Source organism: Cetorhinus maximus, chromosome 2, assembly GCF_964194155.1.
Source record: "Cetorhinus maximus chromosome 2, sCetMax3.hap1.1, whole genome shotgun sequence".
NCBI classification, from domain to species: Eukaryota; Metazoa; Chordata; class Chondrichthyes; order Lamniformes; family Cetorhinidae; genus Cetorhinus; species Cetorhinus maximus.
The window spans coordinates 97,987,495-98,000,876 of record NC_135880.1 but is presented as its reverse complement, the minus strand read 5'-3'; the positions used below and the strand labels follow the sequence as shown (position 1 = coordinate 98,000,876).

General features: G+C 39.5%; 1 protein-coding gene across 3 annotated transcripts in view; it reads left to right on the top strand.

The window, feature by feature from the left end:
* The window catches only part of LOC144696100 (protein prune homolog 2-like), a 508,829-nt gene that overhangs the window by 167,124 nt on the left and 328,323 nt on the right, over window positions 1-13,382 (top strand). For all 3 annotated transcript variants that reach the window (XM_078567388.1, XM_078567379.1, XM_078567368.1), the window contains exon 6: window positions 1,740-1,834. In XM_078567388.1, the coding sequence (XP_078423514.1) occupies window positions 1,740-1,834 (95 nt within the window). The remainder of the gene's footprint in view (window positions 1-1,739; window positions 1,835-13,382) is intronic.

The window sequence follows — 13,382 nt, the reverse complement described above, 5'->3', positions numbered from 1 at the left end:
TCCGTGGTAAAGGCAATCTTCCATGCTAGCTCAAATGTAAGGTTTTGTGTGTTTAGTGACTCAATTCAATTCTTTCATCCACCAATCTACAAACAAATCTATCTCATAATGTATGGTCTAAGGATTTCCCTTCCTAACAGCACTGTGGGTGTACCTATACCACATGGACTGCAGCAGTTCAAGAAGGCAGCTCACCACCACCTTTCTCAAGGGAAACTAGGAATGGGCAATAAATGCTGGCCCAACCAGTGAAGCCAACATCCCATGAATGAATTTTTAAAAAATGTGCCAAAGTTGCAATGTAATGCTGAATTCATCAGTGCCATAGTATACTCATCAACTGTTTTGCTACTTTTCTGGCTTCTAGTTCCAGCTTTGTAGTTTCCCACGATCTCTAGTGGCTTAGGATTGAAATGCTCCTCCAACTTGATGTTTAATTTGAATGCCTTGTTGGGAGCAAGAAGGTTTGTTAGCGTGCTGTACACTTCTGGGCCAATCTCCTTTAGCAAAATTGCTTTCTTGTGCTCAAGACTTGCCTTATTTTGAGTCTGAACCTCTTCAATTTCACCTTTGAGTTCTAATGTATATCAGTTCGGAAAAACTTGTGTATTCTTTCAATATATGATCGGTCTCTTGTAGGTTCCTAGCCTTCGGATGTACCCTGTGGGCACAGTCATATTATTCAGTTTCAAATGCAACAGTAACACGATAAACCTTTACTTTCCGTAACAGCGATACAGAGTTCAGGTCAGCTGAGGGAGAACAAACTCACCCAAAGCCAAAACCAACCCAGTTGGTAGTTGAATCTGATGGACCTGCAGCAGCCCATTTGGCTAAGTCTGGTCATGCAATGTCAGGAACAGTGAGGCCCAACTCAATCTAGACAAAATCTCTGCCATCAGATCAGTCACAGGGAGTCAGTTTATCTTCACCACAGTCCCTACTGCTGTTTGCTGTCAATATTTTTGTACTTTGATTCCATCTCGTCACCAAAAATCTATTACATATTGACAGGCACTATTATAAAGAAAGACAGACACCAAGATGGCCAGGTGACTTGTTTAATGACATCATTGCACATCATATGGATACATTACATCAAACAATGTAAAATAGTTAATCGCATTGTAATAAGTTTAATTCATATTTATTATTAAAGAATCTTACAGCACATAAAGAGGCCAGTCAAGCAATTGGATAGCTCTTTGAAAGAGCTATCCAATTAGTTACACTCCCATGCTCTTTTCTCATAGTTCTGAAGATGTTCCTTTTTGAAGTATATAACCAAATGACTTTCAGACAAAGCATTCCAGGTTATCATACAGTGCTGTGTCAAAAAATTCTCCTCATCTTCCCTCTGGTTCTAGCTCAAAGCATAACTGATCTGTTAAAGCTGCAGTGTTAGCATGTTGCTTTGAGTGATTTAAGAGGGAGAAGTAGTTTGACTTGGCACAAAGGCTTGACACCTGTATAAATTAAGAATCATAACTGATTGATGTCAAAACACAATATTTCTGTTGTGTGATTGGCATTATTTACTGCTACAGTTGAGTTTCAGACAACATGGAAAACTTTAGTCACTTTGTTATATAGTGATAGCTATAATTTGGGTTAAAGTTTTAAAACAATTCTAAATGCTTACTGTGGTGAAGCTTGATAACCCAAAGCAATAACAAATGATTGCTGCTGTGCCATGTAGGGAAAGTATTAAAATGCTGTTATTTCCACTTCTTTTGTAGGTTTTAATACTGAACAGATTTTGCTGAGAGATCTTAAGGAGCTGTCAGAAGGAGATACAAAACTAGCAATTAGTACTGTGTGTATGACCCTGGAGGTGAGTGAATTGATGGCAATACTAGCTATAATTCGACAATAGCAGTGCATAGGGTGGTCCATTCCATCATATTAATATTTACTTTTGATACTGCATACACTAACAACACAATTTGAATGATGTTACCACCACTTTATGGACATAAATGCTTAATTGTAGACTGATTTGCATAATGCATATTAATAACTTTTTTAATGAAGAGTGATTTATCATTATGTTTTTAAAACATCATAAATGAAATATTACATTCCTTCTTCCGAGAGGTATGTGTCATCCTGTGATGGCTCAATAGGGATTCCTTAATACAGAATTGAACAGGATGTTTTTCACTTCTTTGGATATATGCACTACTTATCTATCAGAAACAGGATGCATGCACAAAATTGAATATCAGCAATGAGAACTATGGTGTTTTTATTTCCAATTTTAATAAGCCCAGGCTGAGATTTTTTTCAAGTTTTTAATGCACTTCATCAAATATTACTGGTTGATTATGCGTGCTCCAGAGAGAAAAAATATTTTTGATTAATGTGACGGTATTGTTCTGTCTTTTTAATCCTTTAGTTCATTTATTGCAAAAAAAGGATTTTTGTTTTTTAAATGAAATAATTTATCTAAAGTCTGCTAATCACCTTTATCTGTTGCACCTCCTTTTACAAATGTGCAAGGCTGGTCCACAATAAGTAAAGTGTACTTTTATTTCAGAAAAAGTAAGTGAAATATTTGTTGTTCAAATTGTAATTTGAAATTGTCACTATCAAAATTATTAAAATGGGCGTCTTTTGAAAATATAATTTGATGAGTGATAACAAAAATATCAGTTAAAAAGCAGTTCTTAAGCACTTGGGTTTAAGTGTCTTAAGGTTCATTAATGCAGTTTTGGATAGCTCATTAGCAACTGAGAAAAGTCCGCTTCAGTATCAAGGCTCACAGCTCATTCGTAGCTGTTGCAAGAGCGTTGCATTAACGGTTTTAGTGGGAGGACAGGACACAAATCAATTGAGAAGGAAACTATAGAAAGTGAGAGGACAAAAAACATTGTAGGTCTGCCCAATGCACTTTTCTGCTCTTCTAGCAGTTGTAACTGATGAATTGTTTCTCTTTGCGATATCCAGTTTGAGCTTGAAGAGATCTGAATTAATACACTGAAGTGATGTTTTCTTACGCCCTTCCTTACTCTCTCTTTTCATCTTGTGCTCATGTCTCTTGATCCATTGACTTGTACAAAATCAAATAAACCAGACTGATCTATATCTCCAAGATTTATTAATTTGAAAACTTCTATCATGTGCCACAGCCTTTCCAACAACTAGTATCCCAGTTTTGTGAATCTATTCTCATTTCTTTTATTCTGTAAACCCCAAACCATTTCTTCTGTGTACCTTTCCCAGCTCTTTCTTGTAACATGGGCCCCAGATTGCATGCAATAGTCAGGTGAGTCTGGTTAGTGCTTTATGCAAGTAGTATTGTGGATTCCTTTGATCTATGCTCTATTTTTATACAATAGAACATTAGACTGCTTTTGAAAAAGTCAGACATTGGTATGATATCTTGAGAGATTTATCTATGTCGACTTGATTTCTTTTTGATTCTTCTTGTCAGTATTTCTCTATTAATCCTATAATATCTCTGTTAATTTCATATACCTTATGCCATTACTTTTGACTTATCTATATTAAACTAAGTCTGCAAATTGTCAGTTGATATATCTCAAACATTTTCAGTCCTCCTGTAGCTGGTATCCCAACCTGCCACCATATTAATCAGCCCTGGTATTTTGGTGTCATCTGCATTAAGATGATGAAGCTACCAGCATTTACTTTTAGATAATTTATGAAAATCTTTAAGAATAATAATTCCAACGTGGAGCTCTGCAGACTCTACTCATTGCAGCCCTCTACCATTTGCACAGAATCTCTCTCTATATACAGTCTAACTCTGCATGCTGCCACCGAGTATTGTGTCTGCTCATGTTTTCTACAAGTTCCCTGTGAAAAACATTACCAAAAGCTTGACTGAAACTCTAGTAATAAAACCTATATGGTCAGTAAAGAAGGGGGCTACCTGGCCCATCATATCTTAATTATATCCTTAGTAACTATATCAAAATACTTACATTGGCATAGCCATTGTGTAACTTATCACTCAAGAGTGAGTAGTTTGAAGGACTTTAAAGAAAGAAGACAGCAAAGGTAAGGCAAGAATGTTACCACAAAATATCATGGACTTGCGGGAAAACAACATGCACAAAAGTACTGTACTGATGCAGAGAAATATTAGCAAAGATTTGTTCTTCAATTCTCTGTCTGAAAGCAGGTCTGACCCACAACACTACAATCTCCACCACGGGTCAGGCAAGGAGGCAGATCCTGAATCCACTCCATCTGGAGCAGGGATCGAACCCAGTGTTGTTGGCACCAATCTAATCCACACTGACCATCCAGCCACCTGGCCTCCCAAGGAGTTGGAGTTGCTCTGGCAACATGCACTTTACATGCATATTGTAGTCCGAAGCTATTAATAGTGGTGGTAGACTCTCCAATTTTCTTTCCATCATATGGCTGACCAGGAAACTCTCCCGCTCTTATTGCCTATCATTGGCATATGTTGGAAGGATTCGCAGATTGATACTTGACCTGTTTGGCCATGTTATGAACGCACCTTCCATGGCTATCAAGTCCTGGAGTGGGGCTTGATCCCAGAGCTTCTGGCTTGGAGGCAGAGATGCTACCCACTGTGCCTCAAGACCTCCAGCAAAGATTTAAGGGGGGTGTTTTAACCTGGCAAGGTGGGTGGTTTTCTGAATGAGCGGTAGGTTAAAACAACTAAAATGGCTCACATGCCAGAAAACTGGCAGGAACCTGTTGACTTCCTTTAACCTGAGCACGAACGCTGGCACCTGGGAAACCCGTGTGGCAGCCAGGCCTGCTATTTAAAATGCAAACTGCTCATTAGCTGCTTCTCAAGCCTTGAATTCTGAATTGAACTGTGTGCATAGAAGTTATGCAGGCTTCTGGAAACTCACCAGGGAAAACAAGGTGAGAGAACAGCGGGATTTGATGGGGTCTGAGCAATTGACAATCAAAATAGGCTTTAAATACTGGGAGCTGATGCCTGTTTCCTTGTCTAAGTTAAAGGCTTTTGCTCACAGGTCCTCGTTATGAGAATGTGCTTTCTTTCATGGGATGACTTCCGATAGTGTGGAAGTCATTTCTACTGCCTTAGAGTTTTTGTGTTTGATCTGCACTTTGAGCTTTCAACCTTCTGATCACCATAGGAACCGCTTATGCAGTTCTGCTTTGGACTTTAGATGAGCGAAAAGTTGAGCAGCAGCAACACCAACGTCAGTAGGAGGAGCAGCAGCCTTCTCAAACTCCTGCCACTCCACAGGACAGAGAGAATGAGCATAGTGCTCCAGCTCACAGGCGAGTATACAAGCAGAGTATAACTCCTGGACATGACTGAGCACCAGTGCCTAAGGAGGCTGAGTTTCCTGTCAGGTAGCTGCTGGCATTTGCAACCTCCTGGAAGAAGACCCCCTGTCAATTGGATGACCATGTTGCCCATGGTGGTCAAAGTTCCCACAGCTCTTAATTTCTTCGCCTGTGGCTCCTTCCAGGGACCTACACTTCCAGCATGATCCTTGGCACCTGGGAAATTCCTGTGTGGCAGCCAGGCCTGCTGTTTAAAAATGCAAACTGCTCATTAACTGCTTAAACCTTGAATTCTGAATTGAACTGTGTGCACAGATGTTTGCCAGGCTTCAGAGAAACAGAAGCACCAGGCCCATGATTCGATTCCCTGGCCCTGCAGAAAGGCAGGCGGGACGCCAGGGGATCAGAAGTAGAAATGCTTTGAGCAAAGCCTCCACTCCCTGAGCCTTTTATCCATCATCCCTCTCATGGTCCATCTCCACTTTGCTGATAGTCAAGAGCTGGAGAGCATCTTACTGCACTTCAGTGGGATGCTGAATGGCCAAGGTAATGTTTTGCTTTATCCTAAATAAGGTGGTATTCTAAGTGTGCAGGCCATTGGTGAGGGCCAGCTTGCAGCATCTTATGCTTCATGCAGATAATTTTTCCATAGATGTAGACATCACCATGAAGGCTTGAGACTTCTTGGCACATTATGGAAAAGCTGATGCAACCGTGCACATTTTCTGCTCTGGCGTGCCTCGACAGAGGGGGAATGAGCTCACCTCTAAGTTGTGTTGGAATGAAGAGTGATATGCAGAAGGCGGCTTGGGAAAGCAGAATGAAGGACTTTGTACTTGAATATACATTCCACTCACCTTCCCTGCCCTGATTAGGTCATTGTACATCTTGTGGCACTATATCCAGGAGCAAGACACCACGATACCTGCTGCCGATCTTCCCTTCCACTTCCAAGCACGCCTACTTGCTTTCGGAATCTGCTGCTGCCTTCTCGTCCTTGGGGAACAGAATCTCCCTGCAGCCCTTACAACCCGCAGCAACAAGTCCAGTCACATAACTGAAGTGGCGCTGCCTTGCCATGTCAAACCAACAATTCTGTAGGTTCTAGCCCCACCAATGGGCCTTTACAATCCTTCAAATCTAACCCTTGCAGATCCCTTGAAATAGTGGAGGTGAAATAGACTGATGCGCACTGACTCTAACTGGTTGGGAAAGGAAGTACGTTACAAATGGACTGGCTGGTTAAAAAGCCATGCTGCCGGAACTTTAGGGTTCCTGACACGCGGTTGGACTCCCTCACTCTGGGCAGTTCTGTAAATTAGAATCCAACAAATGATGTTACACATGCCAGGATGGGAAAAGAATGTTCGACAGGAAGGTAATTCAGTTTGTATTCCCAGAGCCCTTGTGTTTTTAGGGCAGCATTGTGAAACAACCTTTTTGCCCAATGGCAAACAATTTGCTCGATAATAAAGAATAGTTGATTTGTTCAGAAGGGAGAGCCTGGAAGGGATTTGTTTTGGAGGAGTGTACAGAACTAGTAACGTGTGTCATATTAGTTTTACATTCTGTTAATTTTCATGCTTTGTTACATTACAGTGTATATATCTATTGACCAGAATGGTGCATTTTATTTACAATACAGTGCCCATATTGTTAAGTATGCCTACATATTCATAAGTCCCACCTTTAACTTGGGTGTTAAGTGTGGCATGCTGGGGAAAGGGTGGGCAGGAAGCACCCATGATGGTACTGACACAATGGCTGGAGCCATTTTAACTCATTGGCCTCAATACCATGTTGGGGGACGGATTTCTTGTTGAAAATGTTAGCAATCAATAGGTGGCCAGCGAGTGGGATTTCATGCAGTTGGAGGCCCACCAGGGAGTAAAGAGCATGGTGTCTGGCATTAAAGTAAGTAGCAGTGGGTGGGGTTAATCAAAGGGAGAAGCCTGGAGCAGGGGCTGCCCAAAGCTGCTTTGTAGGGGCCACTGGAATATTCCTGCTTCATCTGGCCCGCAGGGAACCTTGAAGAAAAATTTAAATATTGAAACTTAAGTGTGACTCTTCTGGTCAGGCCGCTGCTTACCACCAAGTTTCAGCGGCCTGCTTGGAACCATGTGCAGCTTGTGCAACCCATGGTTAAAATCAAGTCAGTGAATGACATCTTTGGACCATGACAACTACATTTTATTAAGTCCTCCCCCTTCCTATGACAGCATTTTTCTCTACTCCAAAAGAAGCATTGTTGAAATGGCAATGGATTTAAACAAGCCAGGAACAGACACAAAGCGCCCGATTTCCAATTTAACAGCCCACCTGCCCTGTTACTGTCAGGCAGGCATTGTTAAAATGTTCTTTTAATGTATCATCTGTCTTCAATTAGCAAGGGCAATCCAGTGATCTGTATGGTGGACTCAATCATCTAAACACTTCACTCATCTAAACATCAACTGTCGTCATCCCTATTTAAAGCAGTTGCTAACAAAAAGTCACACGATGCAAGGGACGAACGTAAAGACGTTCAAGAGGAAGTACATAGTGAATATTAAGTATTGGTGATAAAGAGACAGTAATGAGGAGATTCTAGGTACAGGTCTGATATCTTAAATGCCCTACATAATTGGCATGGGGATCTTCATAACTCTGTTCTGTAGGCAAATGGAATATCATAGATTTAGTTTTAGGCCGTTTGCCTCCATGTACAAAGCATTAGAAGTGGTATTGTTCAGTTGGATCAGTCTTTGTATTGCACTCTGTAGTTGAACATGTGATGGCCACAGTTACACAGCTCAGTGAACAGTAGCAACATCTATCATGAGTATTTCTACTGCTGGAATGAAAGCTTTTGGATCCAGTTGTCAACATTTATTAATGGCTGGCTTCAACTTGCTTAGTGAGCAATTAAAGGCAACTGGAAGAGAGGTATTCTCAGGATCACACAAATGCTCATTGTCTCTGCTTAGATAGGCATGGTGAGGAAGTGTGGCACACGTAGAGTAACCCAGGGCAGTAAGTTAGTAATAATACTAGCAACAGCTCTGTGCAATCATGTAACCCTGAAAAGTAAGAGCCTACAGTGATTCATACATAAGAGATCCTGGCATTAAGGTAAATCAGGTCCACCATTAATTGCAGATGCACACATCCAGGCATTTTATTGCCCTTAGATTCCCAGTTAGCTATGTAGCCATACTTCTGTTTTACTCCTTTAACTAGGGCAACACTTAACAGCATTATGCAATCAGAAGCAATATTCAGAATGTCATGCTACTAAAAATGTTTAACACAAGTACTGAGAAACATAATTTTCACTTTTAATATATCCTGCTGACTGACACCCATTCATTGCACAGAAATTAAAGTTTTTTTTTTTATTCAAGGGATTTGGGCTTTGCTGGCTAGGCCAGCATTTTTTTCCCATCCCTAATTGCCCATGAGAAGTGGTGATGATCCACCTTCTTGAGCCGCTGCAGTCCATGTGGTGTAGGTACATTTACAGTGCCGTTAGGGAAAGAGTTCCAGGATTTTGACCCAGGGACAGTGAAGGAACAGCAATAGATAGTTATAGTTATACAGCACAGAAACAGGCCCTTCGGCCCATCATGTCCCTGCCAGCCATCATGCACTTATCTATTCTAATCCCATTTTCTGGCACTTGGCCCGTAGCCCTGTATGCTATGGTGTTTCAAATGCTCATCTAAGTACTTCTTAAATGTTGTGAAGGTTCCTACCTCTACCCCACCCCCTCAGGCAGTGTGTTCCAGATTCCAACCACCCATTGGATCCTCAAATCATCTCGAAACCTCCTGCCCCTTAATAATGAACCTTAATTCTCCATATTTCCAAGCTTGGAGGGGAACTTCTAGGTGATGGTGTTCCCGTGTATCTGCTGTGCTTGTCATTCTAGATGGTAACGGTCATGGGTTTGGAAGGTGCTGTCTAAGGAGCTTTGGTGAGTTCCTGCAGCATATCTTGTAGTTGGTACTCACTGCTGCCACTGTGTGTCGGTGGCGGAGCGAGTGAATGTTTGTGAATGGGGTGCCAATCAAGCGGGCTGCTTTGTCCTGGATGGTGTTAAACTTTTTGAGTGTTTTTGGAGCTGCACTCACCCAGACAAGTGGAGAGTATTCCATCACACTCTTGACTTGTGCCTTGCAGATGGTGGACAGGCTTTGGGGAGTCAGAAGGTGAGTTACTCACCACAGGAGTCCTAGCCTCTGACTTGCTCTTGTAGTGACAGATCTTCAGTAGTGCAGCTGATTGTGCATCTAGTCTGGCGCTGACACTCATTGTCACTAGTAGTGAAGTGTAGATGATTGCTTGTCCCTTCAAATCTTTGTGATCTACATGATGCACCTCAATCTCGGTCTCCCTGGTAGCCTTGAACATTTTCCTGTCGCCCTTCTCTCCCATATCCAGGCAGTTGACTCCTTTGTTGTTGTCTTGCTGTCCAGAATGGCATCTGCTGCAAGCTGTACGCTTCCCGTGTCTCTAACCTCCTGGGACCTCCTGTCATCTTGCTCCACTTTGTTATACCCACCAGTGGCTGTCACACCTATGCACTTGGGCAGAAATCTCTGTGGCATGATTTAATTCTTATTCTGTTGGTAATATGATGAAATTGTCTCCTTCCTTAATTTTATTAACTCCAAAGTGACCTAGGGCAAAATATTCACCTTATTTAAATTTGCAGCTATGGAATGAGTTAAACAAGATATTAAGAGACAAACAATTGCTTTCTGCCCCCTTTCCTCTCTTGCTGGCACTTTTTAAATTCCAGTGTTTGTGGAAATAGTGATACTCAGAACAGTATTAATGAATAATTTGTTGTCACTTCTTAAACGTATTATCTATTTTTTGTGTCTGCTCATACTTGCTGATTTTGAAGTAAAACATGTTTTTGTTTTGAGGAATGGTGGCTCTTTTAAAGCCCCTTATTTCAAGCATACAAATCATTCGTTTACCCTGAGATAAAAACAAAAAGTTAAAAGCTACTGCGGATGCTGGAAATCCAAAACAAAAACAGAATTACCTGGAAAAACTCAGCAGGTCTGGCAGACCTGCTGAGTTTTTCCAGGTAATTCTGTTTTTGATTCGTTTACCCTGTTGGTAATAACGTAGTTCTGTTGCATGCATGAGTAATCATGAAGGACAAATTGCACAAGGTCTTTTATGAGTGGTGCAGTGGAGCTGCTTTCCCACTTCTTGTTTATTTTTACTCTGAATCAAATTATGTTTTGCTTAATAACATAACTTATTTCATTATAAGTGACTGCCCTCTATTATATGTGTATTTAAAGAATGATTCTATCTTACCATTCTAATAATGAACCCAAGGCAATGTATATACTTACCCATTTTTGAAATGTGTCATCTATCACTGCTTTTGGTATGCTGCTTAACTTTGCTGAATGTGCCATTCTTGTGGGATCATGAAAGAGTGGACTGAGCATAGAAAATCATGTTTGATACTGCTAAAAAGCGCCCACTGCTGGGCAGCTTGCTTAATGCAAGAATTTGACGCAGCTTGCCTTCTGTGCCACTTTTCCCAGAAGAGAGGCTAGAAGGGAAACTGTGGCCAATATCTTTTATTGTTTTACTGGTATAACTATCAGTTAACCTTCAATCTGAAGCAATGAAATGAATCTAGGGCTATATTTACACTATAACTGCACTGTTAAAACAAGGTGGTTTCACTTTGTACCAGTACTACAGTTAGTGTGTGTGCAGCTTCAATTTGGAGGTTCTCCAAAGAAAGCAGCCTCAGCTTGATTCCAGTGTCAGGTCGGGCCTTGATTCCAGATTTATGCTAAACTTGTCATGTATATGTAACCTGAGGATGAACCCGTAAGACTTTTGCTTTTTGATTTGTACTGAAACTTTGGCACAAATCCCAAAACATTATGAAATGGATTACATGTATTAAATATAAATTGCATATTTGGGATAAATATAAAACAGTTAAAACTGAAATTGCTTGTTAAAGTCCTGCAGTCGCACTTAAATCCACAACTTTCTTTGAGTGTGACCACTGAACCAACATCACAGAAGTTGACGTAGGGTGGCTGGCCTCTTATTTCTCAAATCTTTCAAAATGCCTAATCCTTCACCTATTGGCATGAAACAATATTGAAACTTGTTGGTCCCCATCTCTATCTAATGGAAGTAAATGTCTAATTGGGAATAAAGGCATCACTTAGTTTCTGCAGATTACTCAAATTAAATTTTTTGTTGCTGTTAGATATTTGTATTTGCAATAAGTACAGTCTTCAGGAAGGTACAAAGAACTGTAGAACTGAAAATATCAATCTAATGCCTCTTTCATTTCACATTTAGGTTACTGACACCCTAGGCAATTTACTTGTTTTATCCCCAGGATACTAGCTAAATAGCTTAAAATTGTGCAGCAGTATTATCAAGGATATTCATAGTATCTCAGAAAAAAAAGTCATTGGCAGATTTTACCTTCTGTTGGTTCTTTTGTAATGTGATATTAATATTAGAGATATTAACCAGGTTATTAAAGAAGCTGCCAGTTGCTTACCATGGCAATATAAATGATCTTAATTGTCAAAAATTGTTAAATTTTGGTCAGTTTTTTTGGAATATTCCTCAACACACTTGTTCTTCGCTATTCAGAATCAAAAGCGTTGTTCTTTTCATCTGCCTTCACTTCTTTTCAAACTTTTATTTTGTAATTGATATAATATGATAATGAATTGAGCAATGATGTGACCTAAAACTCTAGTTTATGACTTATGGTCCTTTTAAAAAAATCCTTTTTTGGAATTGAGGTACTTTAATAGCATAGTAATATTTAATAAGATTGCAGAATGAAAATATATAAGCAAAGTTTGCACCTAAAGGAACGAGTGGGGTTAATACTTTGGTCCTTCAATACTTAATACTTCAGAATTATTCTCAAAGCTTTCATCCTTATGTTTCAGCTGCTGATTTTTCATTTTCTTGTGTTTAGCATTCAACAACTTTGATTTTTTTCCTACATAATCCCATTAGTTTTATGTAATTCTTTGCCTTTAAGAATAAATTAGCTTTGGGAAATGAGAAACAAACTGGTCTCAGACTACTTAACAATAATGCCATTTTGCTTACCAACAATTCAGTAAAATAAATTTGTCAGAACGAATTACGTCAAGTTGGGTAATTTTCTTTTAGTTAACTGACAAAGCTCTATTAGACCGCTCTTTGTGATTTTTTAAAAATTTAACTATGTGATAATTGAATGCCCTTTACTCAAGTGAAGAGATTATTTTTTTAAACCATCAAATTTGTCAATAAAATTTCATAAAATGAGAATTATATGAAACTTAAACTGATTTATTGATAATAATCTTTCACTCTATTAAATACTCATATATGTAAGGTATTATGTCTTGTTTTATGATACAGTAATGCACAGCTAAATGAACAAGGACATTATAGTCAGTCGTTCTCGGGGGCACTAGAAGAAGCATACACAAAAGGTGTCTCTCATCCCTGACAAAACTTGCTGAGAATCTGCCAAAAACATGTCTGTGCAATAGAGAACCTAGCCGCTCATTTTTATATACTCTGGACCTTTGGTGATGTGCTGCATAGCCGAGGGGAGGCCATTAGAGATTAATATTAAATAAATCACCAAGGGGTCTTCTCACAGCCCAAATCTTAAAGCCACATAGTGTGCTACTAATGTGCTTAAATGGGTTGAAATGAATTTGTTTCATGGATGTCATTTACATTATGTATATATTTATTTATGATTTTTTAATTGTGGCTGGAAATAAATGTTAGCAGATACAGTGTTCCCCTTTACTGAGTACATATTGTATGCTAAATCAATCAGTTCCAATTAATCTTGAGTGTACTATGGCAGTGTGAGACTAATTCTGGTAGTATTTGACATGAAAAATAATTCTTTTATGATGAAAGAGGAATTATTTAGATGCTTCATAGGCAAGTGCCTTGTCAGTTTAATTATCATTAATGTGCAATGGTATTGCAGATATTGTAAGTAATTAATAATATTTTGATACAAGTGTTAAGCAAACCTTGGGAAAATGTGTCACAATTAAAAAAAAAACCTTCACTTTTACTTCATTTTTTAGCATGCA